This window comes from Macaca mulatta, chromosome 16 (genome assembly GCF_049350105.2).
Source record: "Macaca mulatta isolate MMU2019108-1 chromosome 16, T2T-MMU8v2.0, whole genome shotgun sequence".
Classification (NCBI taxonomy): domain Eukaryota; kingdom Metazoa; phylum Chordata; class Mammalia; order Primates; family Cercopithecidae; genus Macaca; species Macaca mulatta.
Genome location: NC_133421.1, coordinates 9922821 through 9945211, shown reverse-complemented (window position 1 = coordinate 9945211; position 22391 = coordinate 9922821). Strand labels below are relative to the sequence as shown.

The following is a 22391-nucleotide window of genomic DNA, read 5'->3' as shown; positions in this document are numbered from 1 at the left end:
AAAGAGCAATTTACAAGCTCAGGAAAATAAAAAAAGCAACACAAGAAAGTCCTGATCCTTATATAAAGCATTTTGTAAGTTAATGATTTCAATTCTAAAATTGGTAATGTATTGATTTTATCTTATTTGAAGCAACTGGGATAAGTTCCATAACTGTGTAGCCATTGATGAACTTCCTGTTTTTGGTCTTAGCTTTGCCCTAAGTCCCATGTGCTGCTCTCTTGGAAGGTTCCAGGATTTGGTGAACAAAATTGTATTCCCCTTTTTTATGCCCCCTCTGGTTTTGTAGCCTTTGATGATAATACCTGTCAGCCTTGATCTTCCCAAAATGATTACTTCTTGCCTTTTTAGCTTATAATGATTTGGCAGCCATCTCAGTCCCTGAAATATTTTGTCATGCTTTGTATTGCCCCTAGATTACCTATCTGCCTTTCTGGGGCTGAGTGCCTAGTGCTGCTTCTGTACTGAACATTTTATTGACCGGCCGGATCACTTTTGAGTTTTCAGTACTCTTTGTTACTGTGCAGCATTTGATGATATTGCCAATAGTGTGGCCCGTGAACCGGTATCATTAGGAAAGTTCCTAGTGACTGTTAGATACCTTCCTTGGCATCGATCATTTATTTGAAGGTGTTTAAATGTGGAGCCAATTCTTCCACAAAAAGAGTTTGGATTGTTTTGAATCTATAAATGTTATTCAGGAGTCCACTTCAAATCATTTCCGTGTGGGGGTATTTTTTGTCGGTTTTGACCCATTTATATAGTATCAGAGCACCTACCAGCAGCTAATGCTTTGAAGGGCACTTAAGTAGTGATCCCTGAGGAATAGCATTGTTTACCCCTCTGGATGTACTGCGAGTATCCATTTGTCTCTGACTTTTGGTTCTTGAACGGGGACATATTCCTAATACAACACCAACTTTTCCATGAGTGTCCCCTGATAACTCAGGTTTTAAATAGCCTTTTGCATGAAACTTTTTGAGAATCAATTCCTGGCCCTTGCATCCTCTTTGTCCAACTACTTACATTCAGTGTCAAATAATTCTAGCAAAATTATTTTACTTCACACTCATTCTTTATTTTCTTTTTTTTTTTTTTTTTTTTTTTTGAGACGGAGTCTCACTCTGTTGCCCAGACTGGAGTGCAGTGGCGGAATTCCAGTTCACTGCAACCTCCGACTCCCGGATTCAAGCAATTCTCCTGCTTCAGCCTCCTAAGTAGCTGGGATTACAGGCACACACCACCACACCTGGCTAATTTTTGTATTTTTAGTAGAGATGGGGTTTCACCATGTTGGCCGGGCTAGTCTCAAACTCCTGACCTCATGATCTGCCCTTCTTGACCTCCCAAAGTGCTGGGATTACAGGCGTGAGCCACCATGCCCAGCCACATTCTTTATTTTCTTGCTGAATCTTATGTGAATTGAATGTTGACCATAACTTTTCTAATCAACAGGCTATTTTCACAACCTGCTTATTGGCCCCTCTAACAGTATTATAACCTATGTTGGATATCATTTACTAAAAGGACCATCAGCTCTTCCAGATCAAACCAACGTAAAACATTTAACCAAGAATAAGTCATAGCAGCAGCATAGCATAGTGGTTAAGAGCCCAGACCCTGAAGCCAAACTGCCCAAGTTTGAAATCACACCTGGAAGTTCTGATTTGCTACTGATGCATCTACTCACTACTTGGGTGACTTTGGGCAGGTTACTTAATTACTCAGTGCCCCATTTCCTCACCTGTAAAATGGGGATAATCATTAAAATGAGGTTATGAAGTGAGCTAATATTTGTAAAGTACTTAGGACAGAACCTGGCACATAGTAAAAACATAAATGTTCAATAAGTTATTAAAAATTGGTAGTTCAGGCCAGGTGCGGTGGCTCACGCCTGTTATCCCAGCACTGTGGGAGGCCAAGGCGGGTGGATCACGAGGTCAGGAGATCAAGACCATCCTAGCTAACATGGTGAAACCCCGTTTCTACTAAAAATACAAAAAAAATTAGCCAGGTGTGGTGGCAGGCACCTGTGGTCCCAGCTACTAGGGAGGCTGAGGCAGGAGAATGGCGTGAACCCGGGAGGCAGAGCTTGCAGTGAGCCGAGACTGCGCCACTGCGCTCCAGCCTGGGCGACAGAAGCGAGACTCTGTCTCAAAAAAGAAAAAATTAAAATTAAAAAAATTTAAAAAAATAAAAATTGGTAGTTCAATAGCAGACCTTTCAAGTATGACCACAAAGTAAACAGGCTTCAAAATTTAAAACATGCAGATGATTATTTAAAATTGATCATTTCGAGAAGCTATATGCATAGTCCAGTGATATCACCATTGCTGAAAAACATTTCCAAAACTTTTTTTGAATACCCTTTATGAGCCACATTAAGAACAAAGCAGGCGAACAAAGCAAGCCAGGCGCAGTGGCTCATGCCGATAATCCCAGCACTTTGGGAGGCTGAGGCAGGCGGATCACTTGAGGTTAGGAGTTCGAGACCAGCCTGGCCAACATGGTGAAACCTCGTCTCTACTGAAAATATGGAAAAAAAAAAAAAAATTAGCTGGGTATAGTGGCAGGCACCTGTAATCCCAGCTACTCAGGAGGCTGAGGCAGGAGAAACACTTGAATCCGGGAGGAGGCGGTTGCAGTGAGCTGAGACTGCGCCACTGCACTCCAGCCTGGGCAACAGGGCAAGACTCCATCTCAAATAAAAGAAAAAAAAAAAGCAAACCTTCTTACTTTGTGGTCACACCTCATCTTTATTGCTTCCTAACAGGTATGGATCCAGCTCTATCGCCCTACTTTCACCCATCAGATTTACTCTTTTTAAAAATCAGATTCCGGCCAGGCATGGTGGCTCACGCATATGATCCCAGCACTTGGGAGGCTGAGGTGGGAATGTCACTTGAGCGGAGAAGTTCAAGCCAGCCTGGACAACATGCTGAAACCCTGTCTCTAACAAAAGTACAAAAATGAGCTGGGTGTGGTGGCATGCACCTGTGGTCCCAGCTACTCGTGAGACTGAGATGGGAGGATCGCTTGAGTTAGGGAAGTTCAGGCTGCAGTAAGCCGTAATCGTTCCATTGCACTCCAGCCTGGGTGACAAAAATGAGACCCTGTCTCCAAAAAAATGAAAACAAAAATCAGATTATTTACAAATAATAAAATTTGCTACCACTGCAGATACTCAAATAACAGTTTCAGGGACTGTGTTACAGTCTGTTCAGTTTGCTTCAAGTTACACTGGGAGGATGTGTTCACTGTTATTTGAAACTATATAATTAGAGATTTTCACGCTATAGAAAGTTAGCCAATATAGAAAACACATTGCTAAAACAATGCTCTAATGGTACATCCACAATTTTCTGAAGCTAGAATGAAGATAGATAATTATGTATTATTGGCAGGGCGCGGTGGCTCATGCCTGTAATCCCAGCACTTTGGGAGGCTGAGGCGGGCAGATCACGAGGTGAGGAGTTCGAGACCAGCCTGACCAACATGGTGAAACCCTGTCTCTATTAAAAATACAAAAACTGGCAGGGCATGATGGCACGCACCTGTAATCCCAGCTACTCAGGAGACTGAGCAAGACAATCGCTTGAACCTGGGAGGTGGAGGTTGCAGTGAGCCGAGATCGTGCCACTGCACTTCAGCCTGGGCGGCAGAGGGAGATTCCATCAAAAAAAAAAAAAAAAAAATTATTATTCTCTGCCCACCCCCACCCCATCTTTATTTAACATCAGGTCTCAATATGGACAGAGTCTCAAAAGCATGACAATTTTTACGGAAAGCATTATCATACAATGTATGACCTTCAGAAACCTAGCAACAATCAACTCGTTTGAATTGAAAACAGCCTGTCCAAAATGCCTTTTATTTACAAGGAAATTACTCTTTGCATAATGGTAAGAAAATCTATTTTCAATATTGTTTCTGGTTAACAGTTCTAAGATGGACTAATGACGCTGGAGTAATTACATGTTGGTATGTTGGTAATACATGCCTTTTTACCGAAATTCTACTGCTCTCAAAGGTGACATTTACAGAATTTTTAACTCTTCGAAGTTGATCATAAACATGGTCTCTCTTTGATTCTATCAGACTTCTTTTTCTACTTTATGGAGTGCTCAGAAACTTACGTCAGAAGTAATTTTAAGCTTTAGTAACCAAATTTATCTCAGCATGGTTTACAATGAAAATACGTTGTTTTGCAGATCTCATGAAAGCAGGATCTAAGTTTTACTAAGGTTCCTACTTATTTTAAGCTCCTTATCCAACTTCAATCTATTTAATTTAAAAAAAAATCAAAACAACTACAGTTTCAGAAGATTTAACAACTTCCATCTGGATCAAGTCAACCTCTAACCAGGGCTGGCCAAAGGTTTTGTTTCTCATGCACTCTAATTTTAAATAACAATAATTTTAATAATAATTTAGAAGAGATACTTCACTTGGTTCCCCTTTACTTCTCTTCAGGCCATGACTTAACGCTGCATTGTGCCCATCAACTTCATGATTTAGCAAAGACATTACCCTGTCTTTTAAGCACATTAAGAGCAACACAGTTTAGCTGACACAATGTTAACCAGCAACTCCTGAACAAGCTTCACAGTAAGATTTTTCTCATGACTGAGCAGCAGTTTTTATCCTAGGTGAGTTTGCTCAAAAATAATTGAGTAAGTAATCAACCAGCTTCTGGCATACCTTTGGCAAGTCACATTTTCTGCCTTGTTTTCTAGCTGAGAAGGGTATAAAAATCCCACGAAAAGAAACCAGAACTCCGAGCCTAGAAATGTAAATTATGATCCAAGCTAAGCCACTCACCAGTTGATTGAACCTAAGTATAAATCAATTACCCCCATTCCAGCTCCATTTCTCCATCGAAATGGCGATAACATAATCAGCTGCAACCACAAGGTGATGCGGTTTGAAAGAGATAGGAAGAGAGTTCTGAAGCGTGTAAAGGTGCTACGTAAATAGAACGTAATAATTAGTAGGGATAGAACTTTCACCTGCTTTGCAAAACTTAAAGGGTCATCTCGTGGCTTACAGCTCGAAAAGAGTCGAGCACAGGTAACCCGAGCCCGTTCGTGACACTTTCCCGAACTCCAAGGGGAGGATGATTAGCAGTTCTGGGCGGGAGTCAGGGGAATGCCAATCCGAGCCCAACGTGGGCTGCTCGCGCTCTCGCCCCCCATGGGAGAGACGCACTGAGAGATCGAAATGCAACCCCGCTTCAAGACACCCTCGCAAATGAAGGAATTTCAGGGAGGGGGTAGGAGGCGGCAGGCTGGGCGCGCCGCTGCCACCTCCGACTGGGCCACTCCTTGCGCCGCCAGCGCCCCAGCCCACGGTGCCACGTCCCGGCCTCCGTCACCGCCAGCCCTCACCCCACCCGGAACGGGGCACATCCTCCGGAGGCCACAGGGATCGTTCCCTTGCAGGCGCCCCTGGGGGGACCACACGTCGGACCAGGGAAGGGAGGGGACAGTTAGAGCGGTTGGAACAGTTGTCCCTGGGCTGGCCGCCCCAGAAGCCGGCCCGGCCCGGCCCGCCCCGGCGGAGCCTCAGACACGGCCCCGGGCCGGGAAGGCTCCCCAAGGGCAGGCCTCGGCGCCGCCGGCCCAGCGCAGCCCCTTAGGGAGAGGTCCCGCGGTGCAGGCTCACCTCCAATGTGTCAAAAGCGCATGTTCGCCGCCGCTCGACCCACGTCTCCGCTCCGCTGGCCTGGCCAGGCCCGCCCAGCCGCTCGGCTCAGCTCCCCTCCGCAGCCCCGAGCTCCACTCCGCGCACCTCCGCTCCCGGCTCCTCCCCGACACGTCAGGGACTGCCTGGGTGTCCGAGGCCATTCTGTGACGCACGGGGGCGGGGCTCGGAGCATGCGCGGCAGCCCGCGGGTATGCGGGGCGGGGCGGGGCGGGGCTGGTGCCACAGGGGGCGGGCCAGAGCCCGGCGCGCTGACGTCAAGCTGACGGCGTCCTTTTGCGCAGGCGTTCTTGGACTCTGAGACCGGCTGGTTATGGCTTCAGCAGCTCCCTGAAACTGCTATTCGGGAGAGTGGTTCCAAGACGGATGGGAACGTGCCTTCAGTTTTCCGGCCACCAAGGCCCTTCAAGTGTCCATGTGTCAGTGTTCCCGTTTATAAAACGAATCTCGGCTCATAGTTCACCTCCGAGTCCATTCCCCCTGCCTGAACACCCAATGGAACACCAGGGGCATTCTAAGCATCACTGCCACAAAGCTCTGTGTTGTTTTTACAGCACTTGCACTGCTTACATTTTGTATTTGTTCTCATCTTCCTCCAGTAGAATTCTAAGTTCTATGAGAGCTAGAACCTTTTATGCCTTGCTCATCCCAACAGATAACTTGGTTCTAGGCAAAGTGGACGCTCAAATATTTGATGAATGAATGGATTCGTTGGCACCAAGGGGATTTTATATTTGCCCATTTATATATTGTATATATAAATATATTTATATATTGTATATATCTGAGCATATATTCATTTTTGTATACATGCGTGTACATGTGTGTATGGGTGTGACTTTCTCCCCTCCAAGGCCCCTAAGAAATGGAGTCCTACATTTATATATGTATAATAACATATATTATGTATTTTATAAAATATATATAACATATTTTATATAATATATAACATATATCTATAAAATATATATTATATATTATATATTTTATATAATATACATTATTATATATAATATATAATTTCACAAATTTATAATTTCACAAATTTATATATTATATATAATTTTATATATTATATATTATATAAGAGATACATTTTAAAAACAATTTTAAGAACTTTGCTGTATATTATATGTATTATAATATGTAATATATTATACAATTATGTATTATATATTATATAATATATACTATATACATTATAGTATATACATTATATATTAGATATATACCTCTTACAATCCATTTTGCTTTTTTTTTTTGAAACGGAATTTTGCTCTTGTTGCCCAGGCTGGAGTGCAGCAGTGCGATCTCAGCTCACTGCCTCCCAGGTTCAAGCGAATCTCCTGCCTCAGCCTCCCAAGTAATTGAGATTACAGGCGCCTGCCACCACGCCCGGCTAATTTTTGTATTTTTAGTATATTTTTAGTAGAGACGGGGTTTCACCATGTTGGCCAGGCTGCTCTCGAACTCCTGATCCGCCTGCCTCGGCCTCCCAAAGTTTTGGGATTACAGGCGTGAGACACCGCACCCTGCCCCATCTTGCATTATTAATGTTTATATATATTTTAGTATATAAATACACACGTATGTGTGTGTGTATGTGCGCGTGTGTATTCCCTAGTGGACCTGGAAGCACTCTGGAGGGGATACTAGTTCAAAAAGGAGGGAAAGAGGGATAGGCTATTTACATAGGGAGTGGAAACCTAAAGGAAGAGATACATTTTAAAAACAATTTTAAGAACTTTTGCTGTATAATGTACAAAGTAATCCTTTCTTTTCTTTTTTAGAGACGGGGTCTACTATGTTGCCCAGGCTGGTCAAGAACTCCTGACTTCCGCCAGGCACTGCAGCACTTTGGGAAGCCAAGGCGGGCAAATCACCTGAGGTCAAGAGTTCGAGACCAGCCTGACCAACAGGGTGAAACCCTGTCTCTACTAAAAGTACGAAAATTAGCCAGGCATGGTGGCAGGCACCTGTAATCCTAGCTACTGTGGAGGCTGAGGCAGGAGAATCATTTGAACCCAGGAGGCGGAGGTTGCAGTGAGCACTACTGCACTCCTGCCTGGGTGACAGAGTGAGACTCTGTCCAAAAACAAACAAAACAAAAAAGAACTGACTTCAGGCAATCTTCCCACCTCAGTTCCCCAAAGTCCTGGGATTACAGGCGCCAGCCTCCATGCTGGACGCAATGTAATCCTTTCCAATTTCAGTGCTTTTAGGATTTCAGTGCTTTGTGGGTATGGACACAAAAATAATGTGTAAGACATGCCTCAAGGTGAAAGCAAAGTGAGTCTAGGAGGCCCAGTTTATACTTTTGAAGGAGATGGACATAAAAATGAACAATGCAAGATGGATTGTAAGAGGTACCCAAATAAATAAAGATCAGAGAAGGGATTAATGGGGTTTGTGGGAAGGGTAACATATTACATATGCCTATTATGAATAATATTATAAATAAATGCATATTCTATGCATGGATTTCTTTTTTTTTTTTTTTTTTTTTTTGCACAAGGCCAAGCATGGTGGCCCATACCTGTAATCCTAGCACTTTGGGAGGCTGAGATAGGCAGATCACTTGAGCCCAGGAGTTCTCTAAAAAAAAATAAAATAAATGTTGGCACCAAAATAAATTTGTTCTAACTTGCTATAACATGTCTGAACAGGATCTAGCTTGAAGCACCAGGAAAAGAAATCAGTTTGAAGAGAGTCCCTATATGAACATGTATTCTACAAAATTGAAGCAATAAAAAATATTAAATTTATGGTGAAGGCCAGGTGGAAAAATGGTGGACTCATTGGTGCTTTATAAAAGTTTATAAGGACAATGCCCCAAAAGAAATCAGCAGTTTACAAATGGATAATCCATTTTAAGAAGAAACATGACAATGTTGAAGATGAATCCCACAGCATCAGACCCTCCACATCGATTTGTGAGGAAAAAAAGTAATCTTGTTCATGCCCTAATTCAAAAGGTTCAATGATTAACAGCAGAAACAATAGCCAGCACCACAGATATCTCAACTGATTTGGCCTACACAATCCTGACTGAAAAATTTAAGTTGAGCTAACTTTCCACTCAATGGGTGCCAAAACCATTGTGCCCAGGTCAGCTACTGACAAGAACAGAGCTTTCAAAATTTCACAAATTTTAAACAAGTGAGATCAAGATCCTGAAGCTTTTTTTTTTTTTTTTTTTTTTTGAAGAATTGTAACCAGAAATGAAACTTGGCTTTACCAGTACAATCCTGAAGACAAAGCACAATCAAAGCAATGGCTACCAAGAGACGGAAGTGGTCCGGTCAACGCAAAGTGAACCAGTCAAGAGCAAAAATCATGGCAACCATTTTTTGGGTTGTTCAAGGCATTTTGCTTATTGACTTTCTGGAGGGCTAAAGAATAATAGCATGTGCTTATGATGAGAGTGTTTTGAGAAGGTTAGCCAAAGCTTTAGTGGAAAAATGCCCAGGAAACCTTCACCAGAGAGACCTTTCCACCATGATAAAGTTCCTGCTCATTTCTCTCATCGAACAAGGGCAATTTTGCAAGAGTTTCAGTGGAAAATCACTAGACATCACCTTACAGTCCCAATTTGGCTCTTTCTGAAGACTTTTTGTTTCCTAATCTTAAAAAATCTTTAAAGGGCACCCATTTTTCTTCAGTTAATAACGTAAAAAAGACTGCATTAACGTGCTTAAAATCCCCAGACCCTCAGTTCTTTAGGGATGTACTAAATAAATGACTGATATCATTGGTTACAAAAGTGTCCTGACTTTGGCTGGGCACAGTGGCTCACACCTATAATCTCAGCACTTTGGGAGACCGGGGTGGGCAGATCACTTGAGGCCAGGAGTTCAACACTAGCCTGGCCAACATGGTAAAACCCCGCCTCTACTAAAAATACACAAAAATCAGCTGAATGTGATGGTATGTGCTTGTAATCCCAGCTACTCAGGTGGCTGAGGCTTGGGAACCGCTTGAACCTAGGAGGTGGAGGTTGCAGTGAGCCAAGATCATGCCACTGGGTGACAGAGTGAGACTGTTTAAAAAAAAAAAAAAAAAAAAAAAAAAAAAAAAAAAAAAGTGTCTTCACCTTCCTTGATGGAGCTTGAGAAATAAAATTTGTATTTTTTAATTTTATCTTTTAATTTAATTTTTCTATGAACTTTTCGAAGTTCTCTTGTATGCACTGGCAATTGTGCTAAACACTTGGTCTGCTTAATTTCATTCTCACAATAATCCCATGAGACAGGTACTCTTATTCCCATTTTCTAAATGAGGAAACAGACTCTGCAAGATGAAGTTTCCCAAAGTCTCTCAGTTAGAAAGATGAGGCCTCAAGCCTCAAACCCACCCTGTTCTGATTGTTTGACTCTCCAGAAAACACACTATTAACAACTAGTATACTGCTAATCAAGAAGGGGGGAGTATTAGCAATTACTACCATGTATTGGGCTAGAGCACTGTGCTAAGTGCTTTACATGCTTTCCCTCCCTCAATCCTCACAATGAACCTGTGAGGCTGAAATTATTGCTTCCATTTTACATATTGTAAACGGAGACCCAGAGGAGCTAGGGCTTAAACTCAAGCAGGTCTTACTTCAACGCCAGTGACCTGGGACAACGAGCTGATACAGCTCGTTCAGGCTCCGGGGCTCTGCTTCCCTGGCTGAAGCTGTGCTCTGGCTGATGAGATCACAGACAGGGAGAGGATGAATGAAGGCTTTCCTATGGACCTGGTGCCAGGACAAAACAGTCCTATCTCAAGAGGAAAAAAATTAAGAAGGGCTGCGGCTCTGTCCCTGCCTCCTGGCTGAGGTGCTGGGAAACGCACTGAGTCATCTAAATGGCAGGCCAGGCCCCTCGGAAAATGTTGGCATCATCTTCCAAGCTGTCACCCCTCCCACGCAGCCCAGACCCAGAACTGGTGTTTGTCAGGACTGGACTATTGGCCTTATCTTAATGAATGAGCTTTGACTGGCAGGATTCTAAGAGGTGCCAGAGGGCCCAGACTGATCTAATTCCTTCCTCCTCGTGGTTGAGCTTTCTCACTAGGAGATGGACCCAGGGACTGGGCATGGCAATTAACTATCAGCAACCTTTGCCCCAGCCCCTGCTTCCAATATACCAAATCCAGAAAAAATAAAGTGGAAAGGAAGACGGAAATCAGCCCCGAAAGGGAACAGAAGTTATAAAACCAGCCTTATGGTGTTAAAAAAGGTGAGTGAGGGCTGCCCCGCTCTCTGCTTTTATAAATCATTAGGAAGGGGTTTGCCGAGGCATGGGTCCCTGTACAAGGTCTTTCTTGGATTGAGCCAAAGAGGTTAATGTCACAGTCCCTGAGAGCATGCATGAGGATCCCAAATCTCTCCTATCACAAACTCCGAGATTCAGGAAACAGGCCAGATTCCATCACTGGGAGGGGTGGAGGCTGACCAGCTACCCTAAGGGAGATCTGGGTACAAGCCCAAACCCTAGCTAGTAAAGATGCTGGACTTTGGCCGCATCACACACTCACAGGTGATGTCATGCACACAGGCCCACTGTGGAAATTCTGACGAGATGGGGCATAGTTAACTCTACTGAATCAGGTGAGCAAGACATCTCAAAATCAGCTTCCGCCTAATCTCTCTCTATTCCTTTGGCCAGCATTTTTTGCTAATCTCTAAGGGTATAGATCTAGCTGGGTAAGGGACACCCACTGGCTGGCCAGTTGCTAATGGTCTGGCGGCTATGTCCACCAGCTGTCCCACCACCACCTCCAGCTCTACGTGCCAAAACCCCAAACAGATTTGCCTTTGCCCCAACAGAAATTTCCAAAACCATTTTCATGTTTCTGTCAATGGTGCCATCATTCCAGTCAGTGAGGCACAAGGCACTCATCAAATCCCCCTAATCATTTCCCGCCCCCAGCTTGCATCTCACTCTTGTGGTCACCAAAGACCAAAGACTTTCCCTTCCTAAACTCAAGTAAATCTATTCATTCTTCAGTACTTTCTTCCCACATCGCCCAGAATCCAAAGTTTCTTATTTGTCTCTCCCTCCCTCCCCAAACTTCTCTCCCTCGAATGTCTTCTTGTTTCAGCCCAGCAGTCCACACATAACCATAAGAATAATCTTTCTAAAATCCCACTGTATACAGAGCATCCCTGGCTCCAAAACTTGCTTTGGCATCTTGCTACCTTTGTGATAAGGAACAAAGTAGTCTGGTACTCAAGGCCCTCCCAAAGCAACTCCAGCCCACTTCTGTGGTCTATATCCTATGGATCACCTATCTAGGTCTGGCTAGACCCTCCAGCATGGTCCCCCAGATAGATGATTCCCTTCCTCTACGGACCTATCTTGTTGACTCCCACTGCCCTGTACGCTATAGCTGCTCCCTAGGCTTGGCCGACCCACCTTCTCCTCTGCCTTTTGAAGTCTCACTCATATGCTATCTCCTCCAGGAAGACTTCCCTGATACCCAAAGCCCCAAAGTGAGCACTCCTTCCTCTGAGCTCACATGGAGCTCTACACAGTTCACAAGAGACTTATTAAACATGGCCTTTTGGTCACAGAGATGTTCAGTCTCCAAGAAACCAAAACTCACTGAGTGTAGGGACAGTGTTGATTGTCTAAATATATCCTCAACAACAGGCACTTAGTAAACACTCATTTAATATGCTTCAACAAAAGTGAAAGAATGAACCAATGGTCTGGTGGCTATAACTTCAAAGGCAAGACTGACAGAACATTCTGGAAAATACCCCAAATCCTGAAAAAAATCACCATAGACAGGAATTTTCACTGGTATAAAAGGCTGAACTTAGATGATATAGGTTACAAAGGAACTAAGATTTGGGTCATAGGCAACTATGCCTTTTCTCTAGCCTAAGTCTTAAACCCAAGCCACAGTGTCTACAATCCCCAATGCAATATCCTTTGCTTTTGTAATTAAATAATATTAATAATAATGTGTTTTTAAAATCTTAAAAATATACACTTGGGGCCAGGCATGGGGGCTCACGCCTGTAATCCCAGCACTTTGGGAGGCCAAGGTGGGCGGATCACGAGGTCAGGAGTTCGAGACCAGCCTGGCCAACTGGTGAAACCCCATGTCTACTAAAAATACAAAAAGTAGCCGGGTGTGGTGGCACATGCCTGTAATCCCAGCTACTAGGGAGGCTGAGGCAGGAGAATTGCTTGAACCTGGGAGGCAGAGGTTGCAGTGAGTCAAGGTCACATCACTGCACTCCAGCCTGGGTGACAGAGTGAGATTCTGTCTCAGGAAAAAAAAAAAAAGAATATATACACACACACACACACACACACACACACACATATATACATACATATATATACACACATATATATGTACACACACACACACACATACACACACATATACACTTCAGCCTTGAGGCGAGAAGTGGTGTTATATAGAAAGAAAAGTCTTTCATTCATTAGCAAGGAGTTTAGTGCCTGCTGAGGACCAGGCACTGTTCTAGCCATGGGGATCCCGGTACAATTTTAAAAAGCACCCCCCGCCCCTACCCAATATAATTAGCTTATATTCTAAAGGGAAAATAGACAACAAGCAAATAGACTAATCTATTTCTGCCAGATCATGAGAAATGCTATAAAGAAAAACAACCAGGGCAAAGGAAACAGTGTGACAGGACTGCTCCCTGAGTGAAAATAGGGCTTAATATTCATGGGATTCTCTTCCTCCATCAAGTTGCCAAGGTCCTTAAAACCGAAGACTGCAATATAAGATGTAACCAAGATGTGAAATTTTAAAACAACATAGAAGTATGTGCACATGCCTTAAACAGAGAAATGCATCTTAATTTTTCATCATAACATTTGGCACTGAGTGGCCACTCAATAAATATTGGTCATGTAAATGGGTTGCTGGGTGCTCCACAGAATGCCAGATCCCTCGGCCTCCCATAGTCCTGGGATTACAGGCATGAGCCACCATGCCCAACCTCCCTTCCAAGACTTTGAATGGTAACCAACTCATGTCTGATTCAAAAATGCTCACTTATGGTTTGGTCCCTGACACAGCCAGCCACAAACAGCCCAGCCTGGGCTATTCCCATACCACCTTGAAGGGAAAGAAGGTTCTATTTGTTGTATTTATTGCATCCTCATTAGCTTCTGGAGCAAACAGATCTCACCGACCACTCAAAGCAGCTCAGACTCCCAAACCTCAGCTCTCCCATCAGAGTTTGTCTCCACACTTTCAAACTCCAGTTGGCTGTAAGTCAACAGAAAGGCTGGAATTGGGTAGAGATGAATTTGTTATGCAGTGTCTTAGGTTCCAAGCCCCCTTCCCCTTCCTTCCCTTTCCACTGTGCCTGAGAATGCAGCCTGCTTCTGGCCCTTGGCCCCCTTGCCAGGAGGGGGCTTTGCCTTGTGCAGGTCACCAGGTATAGCCTGCTGAAAGGCGGCTTTTAGAGAAGAGAAAAATGAGAACAGTTTAGGTTGCGGCTGAAACAGGCCTTCCTATGAAGGTCCTGCCCCTGGTGATGGTGCCTGGAAAGAAAGAGACCCTCATCCTTATGCAGGGGGGTAAACTGAAGTTTCAAGAGCCTTTAATCCCCTGTTGAGCTCTGTCTAGCCTTTTCTCCCCTATTGATGGAACTTGACACCCTGCCATGCTCCCATGAATCTCTGGCTAGTCCTAATTTCTTCCCAGAAGGCTCCCTGAACTATGGACTTCCTCCTGATCTAGAACCTCATGGTTTTCCTGACTTCCCTAAGCTTCAGTCTTCACTATCATCCTTGGCTGTCATCCCAGCCACTTGACAGCCACTATCCACACCCCACAGTGGCAGCTGCCTCCCAAGAAATGGATGGCATGACACTGTTAATTGCTCATTGGGTTAACACCTGGCAACCCTAAGGGCTGTTGACATCACACCTCCATAAACAGTGTGACTGTCCCTGGGAAAAAAACGAGATGTGCTCACATACCTTTATACAGGCAAGGTGGCGCCAGGTTTACCTACTCCCAAACTAGACTAATGAAATGACGGGGCTGAAAAGAAATGGAGTGTTTCTTACCAGTCTAAGCTTATTAAGCAATTTCAGCCTGATTCCCATTACCAGGTAAGTCAATGAGTCAAAGTTGCCAGGACCAAAAGATCATGCTTCCAACCATTCAACAAATATTTAATGAGGGCCTGGCCCTGTTCTAGATGCCTGGCATCGCACAATTAACAAAAGAAGCTAAATTCTTTCCTTCCTGGAGGTTTTCTAAAAATGAAAAAAAAAAAAAAAAGGAAAATAGAAGGGAAACAGAAATAGATAAAGAGGCTGGGCTCAAGGGCTTACTCCCGTAGTCTCAACACTTTAGGAGGCTAAGGTGGGAGGATCACTTGAGGCCAGGAATTCTAAACCAGCCTGTGTAACATGGCGAGACTCATCTCCATGTAAATTTAAAAATTAGCTGGGCAAAGTGGCTCACATTTGTAATCCTAGCTATTCTGTTGCCTGAGGTGGGAGGATGGCTGGAGGCCAGAGATTTGAGGCTGCAGTGAGCCATGATTGCACCATGGGTTAGTTGCCTGGGTAACAGAACAAGACCTTAACTCAAAAAAAAAAAAGAAAAAAATAGACAATCCTGAGTATGTCAGCAGTAACAAGTGCTAAGGAGAAAAAACTAGCCAAGGTTTTTTTTAATATTTTAGATTTAAGGTAGCACCTAGGGCAGCAGCCATGCCTTATTTATCTGTGACCCCAATGCCTAGCATGTTACGGGCAGTTAACATTTATTGAATAAAAGCTTTCAATGATTTTTTTTTTTTTTTTTTTGAAACGAGGTCTCACTCTGTCACCCAGGCTGGAGTGCAGTGGTTCGCTCAGTCCACTGCAGCCTTGACCTCCTGGTCTCAGGTGATCCCCCCACCTCAGCCTCTCAAGTACTTAGGACCACAGGCATGTGCCACCACACTCAGCTAATTTTTGTACTCTTTGTAGAGATGGGGTTTCACCATGTTGCCCAGGCTGGTCTCAAACTCCTAGGCTCAAGCGATCCTCTACCTCGGACTCCCAAAGTGCTAGGATTACAGGCATGAGCCACTGCACCTGGCCTCAAAGCACTTTTTTAGTTTAGAAGTCTAATAAAGAACTTCCCTTTAGAAACAAGCAATAGGCCGGGCGCGGTGGCTCAAGCCTGTAATCCCAGCACTTTGGGAGGCCGAGACGGGCGGATCACGAGGTCAGGAGATCGAGACCATCCTGGCTAACACGGTGAAACCCCGTGTCTACTAAAAAATACAAAAAAAAAAACTAGCCGGGCGAGGTGGCGGGCGCCTGTAGTCCCAGCTACTCGGGAGGCTGAGGCAGGAGAATGGCGGGAACCCGGGAGGCGGAGCTTGCAGTGAGCCGAGATCTGGTCACTGTGCTCCAGCCTGGGCGACAGAACAAGACTCCGTCTCAAAAAAAAAAAAAAAAACAAAAAGAAACAAGCAATAAGAAGCAATTGACAAATGTTTAGATGCAGGCGGCTAAGAAACATGTGAATCATATCCTACCTTGATCCTAATCAAACACATTCAAAGTAGGACAGCAAAGAAGAGAGTCCATATTTCATCCAACAGGTATAAGAGATTCTAAAACATTAAACGACAAATGCATACAAGAGCACTGAGAAACTAGCACCCTCGTGTAAAGGGCTGAGGAGGATGTCACAATTCTTGGTAGGGAGTTTAGCAGCCTGTATCAAACACTTAAATATGTGGAACCTTGGCTAGGCACAGGGGTTCACGCCTGTAATCCCAGCACTGTGGCAGCAAGGCAAGAGGACTGCTTGAGCCCAGGAGTTCAAGACCAGCCTGAGCAAGACAATGAGAGCCCGTCTCTACAAAAAATGTAAAAGGAATAAAAACTTTATATTAAAAAAACAAAGGGCTGGGTGCGGTGGCTCACGCCTGTAATCCCAGCACTTTGGGAGGCCGAGGTGGGCAGATCACAAGGTCAGGAGATCGAGACCATCCTGGCTAACACAGTGAAACACCATCTCTACTAAAAATACAAAAAAAAATTAGCCAGGCGTGGTGGCGGGTACCTGTAGTCCCGGCTACTTGGGAGGCTGAGGCAGGAGAATGGTGTGAACCTGGGAGGTGGAGCTTCCTGTGAGCTGAGATCGCACTACTGCACTCCAGCCTGGGTGACAAAGCAACAAAGCGAGAGTCCGCCTCAAAAAAGAAAAGAAAAAGAAAAAGGGAAAAAAAAAAAAAAAAAAAACAAAGGTGCAACCTTTGTGATCCAGCATTCTGCTTCTAGGAATTTACCCAAAGGACTATTCAGGATGTGTGCAAATTGTCCAACAGGATGTTCATCAAAGCATTGTTTAGCAAAAAATTAGGAACAACATAGACTAAAGGACTAATGAAGTGGAATGATGTGATAGCTACACAATATAATAGCATCCAAGCCAGGCGCGGTGGCTCACGCCTGTAATCCCAGCACTTTGGGAGGCCGAGGCAGGTGGATCACGAGGTCAGGGGATCGAGACCATCCTGGCTAACACGGTGAAACCCCATCTCTACTAAAAATACAAAAAATTAGCCAGGTGTGGTGGCGGGCGCCTATAGTCCCAGCTACTTGGGAGGCTGAGGCAGGAGAATGGCGTGAACCCAGGAGGCGGAGCTTGTAGTGAGCCGAGATCGCACCACTGCACTTCAGCCTGGGCAACAAAGCAAGACTCCATCTCAAAAAAAAAAAACAAAAACAAAAACAGTATCCAAATGGTAACAACAATGCTCTAGAAGAATATTAATAAGGAAAATGTCCACAATATACAGTTAAATGAATCAAGCAGTTAACCATAGGTATGTGATCCCGTCTTTGCAAAGTAGAAAAACATGCATACATTGTCATTAGACAAAGAGTCTGGGGACAAAGACACCGACATGAGGTGAGATCACAATCTAATCTCTCTCTGTCTGTCTCATCTGTTCTTCCTTCGTTTTTTTTCTTTTCTGTATTTTTATCAAAAATGTCTTAAATGTGTAATTTTCTAAAGTTTAAAAACTAAGGATGCATCCATACTTAACAAAGCAAGATAATTTCCTCAAAATTCTTTGTAAATGATGTAAACTATTTCCTAAGCCTATGGATTTAGGAGCTGTTAAAATATTTTTAAAAGGCAGCCTTTCAGCCAAGTAACCCCAGGGGATACAAGAGTGACTGGGCACTCATGTCAGTAAAGCCTCAATGAAAGCGTTCCCAATTCTGCAACACAGATCTTAGGAATTAATTCCCTTCTGCTATGACTCCCTAATTAGTCCAACCTGATGTTATGTTGTTATGTACAATTTCCTCCTTTTTTTTTTTTTTTTTTTTTTTTTTTTTTGAGACAGAGTCTTGCTCTGTCACCCAGGCTAGAGTGCAGCGGTCTGATCTCGGCTCACTGCGACCTTCACCTCCTGTGTTCAAGCAATTCTCCTGCCTCAGCCTCCCGAGTAGCTGGGATTACAGGAATGCACAACCATGCCTGGCTATTTTTTGCATTTTTAGTAGAGACAGGGTTTTGCCATATTGGTCAGGCTGGTCTTGAACTCCTGGCCTCAGGCAATCTGCCTGTCTCAGCCTCCCAAAGTGCTGGGATGATAGACATGAGCCACCACACCCGGACTACACTTCCCTCTTGTGAACATACATGCTGGCTCTCCAGTGTAAGTTTCCACCCTACAATCTTTTCAATTTCATACCTTCTAAACACCTACTAACTGAAAACATAACGAGATCTGAGACTTTGAGTGGTAGAAATACCTGGGATGTCATTTATCGCTAATCTGGAATGTTAAGGATTGCTTCTCTGGGCGGCGGGGGCCGAAGGGGGAGTCACTTGTCTGGTGACCACTGTCTAAATAAGAACAAAACAATACTCCAACCATTTAAAACTAAATATGGCAAAATAACAGTCATGAGATCGCAGAATAAATTTCACACTAGTTTTCATCCGACCCTGTATGATACAACACAAATCTAGATGTCTGCTTCGAAATTACAAGGGGGGCCAGGTGCGGTAGCTCATGCCTGTAATCCCAGCACTTTGGGAAGCTAAGGAGGGTGGATCACGAGGTCAGGAGTTCAAGACCAGCCTGGCCAAGATGGTGAAACCCCATCTCTACTAAGAATGCAAAAATTAGCCGGGTGTGGTGGCGGGCACCTGTAATCTCAGCTGCTCAGGAGGCTGAGGCAGAGAATTGCTTGAACCTGGGAGGCAGAGGTTGCAGTGAGCCGAGATGGCACCACTGCACTCCAGCCTGGGCGACAGAGTAAGACTCTGTCTCAAAAAAAAAAAAAAAAGAAAAGAAAAGAAAATTACAAGGGGGTTTTATGGCCTTTACATCAAAAACATTTTCCACTCAAAATTAGGCGACAGGACTTCTCCAATCAGGAGTGCCTATAATACAGAGGTGGAATTTTTTTTTTTTTTTTTTTTTTTTTTTTTTTTTTTTTTTTTTGAGATGGAGTCTCGCTCTGTCGCCCAGGCTGGAGTGCAATGGCGCGATCTCGGCTCACTGCAAGCTCCGCCTCCTGGGTTCACATCATTCTCCTGCCTCAGCCTCCTGAGTAGCTGGGACTACAGGCGCCCGCCACCGCGCCCGGCTAATTTTTTTGTATTTTTAGTAGAGACGGGGTTTCACTGTGTTAGCCAGGATGGTCTCGATCTCCTGACCTTGTGATCCGCCCGCCTCGGCCTCCCAACGTGCTGGGATTACAGGCGTGAGCCACCGCGCCCGGCCTAGAGGTGGATTTTTACTCATAAACACTGAATTGCAGACATGAAACATCCCAGGTTCCATGTTAATCACGGTAGAAATGCCCCTTTCAGGAGAGGGAAGCAGGCCAGGCAGAAGAGAAGACATTCACTGAAGTGCTGGGGACAAGATAAAGTGGAGGCAGGGGGCCGGGCGTGGTGGCGGGCACCTGTAATCCCAGCTGCTTGGGAGGCTGAGGCAGGAGAATCACCTGAACCCAGGAGGTGGAGGTTACGGTGAGCTGAGATCACGCCACTGCACTCCAGCCTGGGCAATAGAGCAAGACTCTGTCAACAACAACAAAAAATAGTGGGGGTGGAGGGGATAGGCAGGGGAGCCCTTTCTCCAAGCATGTTGCTGTTTCAACAATTTTCTAAAGATTGTGTGTTAACAGGATGGTTATTAACACCCTGATAAAAAGATATTAGAGGAAATAGTTTGAAAGCAAGAGGCCCAGATGCATAGAGAAGAGGATCAAAGGACAGCAAGGTCCACCCTCCACCCCCAGTCATTGCAGGTACCACCTTTTCTCAGGGCTCCCACACTGGTGTGAGAACCCAGCCATGCCTCGTGTTACTCACCTTGGCCAAATCAGCCCTATCCCAGGTGATTTTGTTAAAAAGACTTCCCTTCTCTGGGCCTCAGTTTCTTCATCTGTAAAATGAGCAGGTTGAACCAGATGACACTGTTGACAGTGAGTGAGTCAGGACCCACCCCGACATCTAGCCAAGCACCATCCTGGTGGAGCGGAGAGCCCTTCCTCTCCTTGGCCAGTCTGCAGAACGTGACAGCAGAGTCAGCCCTCTCCTGGGAGGGTGAGGGTAATGACTAAGGATGGTCTTATTCTTGCCAACGTTCCTTTCTATGCCCTAAGGAATTGCTGATCTTGCAGAATGCACCACTTCATGGGCATCTAAGGTCTGGTGTATTTGTTTCCTGTGGCTGCTATAATTATCACAAGCCTGGTGGCTTAAAACAACAGATTTATCTTCCTGCACTTCTGAAAGTCAGGAGTGTCTAAACCGATACTTAAAGAGCTAAAATCAAGGTGTCGGGCAGCGTTGTTTCCTCCTGAAAACTCGGGGAGAGTCAGTTGCTTGCCTCCTCTAGCTTCTAGAGGTCACCAGTGCTCCTTGGCTTGCGGCTGCATTTGCTCCCATAGCTGCTTCCATCATCATATTGCCTTCTCTGATTTTGATAAGCCTCCCTCTTATAAGGACCCTTCTGATTACATTGAGCTGGCCCAGATAATCCCCCCATCTCAAAAGCCTTAATTATATCTACAAAGTCCCTTTTGCCATATAAGGTAACATACAGGTTCTGGGGATTAGGATGTGAACATTTTTGGTGGGGCTATTATTCTGCCTACCCCTTTCTGATCTTCCAGTTTTACCACCTGCACGTTATTTGCTATTTCTGCATATCATCTTCGAATATTTATTTGAATTTACTCACGTATTTAAAGATTAGCTTAAATCTTCCATTAACCGCATTCTAAACGATCATCTCTATGAAATCATAGAATTTGATGCTGATTGTATTTTCCCTAACATTCCCTAAAATAAATACCTATTGAAATTTCAAATGTGCATCTCTTACCACCTAACATCAATCTGCCTGTCACCAGTAGTACACAGACCATCACTTAGGGAATAAAAATATAGTCCAGCCTACTGGATTTACAGAAAAGGGTAATTTGTCCAAGAATACACACGAGCACAGAGCAACACTTCAGCTACACCCACAACTTCTGCTTCCTGTCTCCACGCTCATCAATGACAACTTGAAAGTACGTCAGCTTTTCTTTAATAGCATCCCTAACATTAATGATTCATCTAATCTAAGGCTTGGTTCCTCTTCTCTTACACTCATAGATATTTTATATTTGAAAAATGGGGCTTCCCTTTGCTTCCCCTGGTATTCATACATCTAACTTATAAACAGCAGCCTGTTTACTTGACCCACATCTGGACGGCGTCCAGGCCCCAGGGAAGAATAAACTGAGAATGGAGGTCAGTGGCCAGTGGTGACTTTATAGTTTGCCCTTTGGCATCTGTCCCAGATGCAAATTGAACTTTGAAACCACTTTTGAGAAGCCAAGAGTCCTTTCTGTACGCAGAGTGTGGGATGATGTCATTGTCCTCTTCTTATATAACAATCAGCATGCAATTTAAAAAAACAGCTGTCATTCGTTGAATATTTAGTATGGGACAGGCCCTGTGTGAGGTGTTTTAATTTTATTTTTGGGGGGCTGCCTCCTGAACCAGAGCAGGTTCAGAGAACTTAACTCGCGTAAGTGCTTTACAAACACTCTTTCATAACGATGCTATGAAGCCACTATTCGTGTTCCCACTTTACAGATGAGGAAACCCAGTCCTAGAGAGGTTAAGCGACATCTCCAAGGTCACACAGCTAGTATGACAAGGTCAGCATTCATAGACCCTCAGACACAGAAGAGAACTTTGGAATAATCTGCCACATGAGAAAACCAGGGAAGTTGAGCAATCTGCCCAAGGGCATATGAGTCTGAGTTAGTGGCAGACTCAGGGACAGAATTCAGGTCTTCAGCTTAGACCAGTCTCCGTCTTTGGATTTTTCTCTCTGTTAAGCTATTATTTCTCGGGTGATCTGCTTCTTTTTTCTCCTTATTCCATCTCGCACTCCTTCATCGGTGCTTCTGGCCCTCGACAGTTTCATGTCGAGAGAGAGAGGAGGGAGGGAGGGAGGAAGGTGATGCAAAGCTGTGGAGATATCTAATGAGGGTCCCAGAATGACCCTTCCCAACCACTCCCTCTGACCCAGCAACAAACATGGAAAGTTCTAGAAAATTTCCATGAGTCTGTATTCATTACATTGGAATTAGTAATAATGTAACCTGAAAAGAATTAAAGTTTACCTTTATCCTTTTTCCCCCCACAAAAAAAGAGAA

General features: G+C 44.3%; 1 protein-coding gene across 5 annotated transcripts in view; it reads right to left on the bottom strand.

Moving 5' to 3' along the window:
• Window positions 1-22391, bottom strand: part of NDEL1 (nudE neurodevelopment protein 1 like 1) — a 55718-nt gene that overhangs the window by 26911 nt on the left and 6416 nt on the right. For 2 of the 5 annotated variants that reach the window (XM_015118574.3, XM_015118571.3), the window contains exon 1: window positions 5665-5856. The exons of 2 other annotated variants lie outside the window; for them this stretch is intronic. Coding sequence is in view for 1 of the 3 variants with exons in the window: in XM_077970333.1 (XP_077826459.1) it covers window positions 5665-5724; window positions 5757-5846 (150 nt within the window). In the remaining 2 variants the exon portion in view is untranslated. Of the gene's footprint in view, window positions 1-5664; window positions 5857-22391 lie in introns of those variants that run through there. One more of the 5 variants, XM_077970333.1, reaches the window with a different exon arrangement.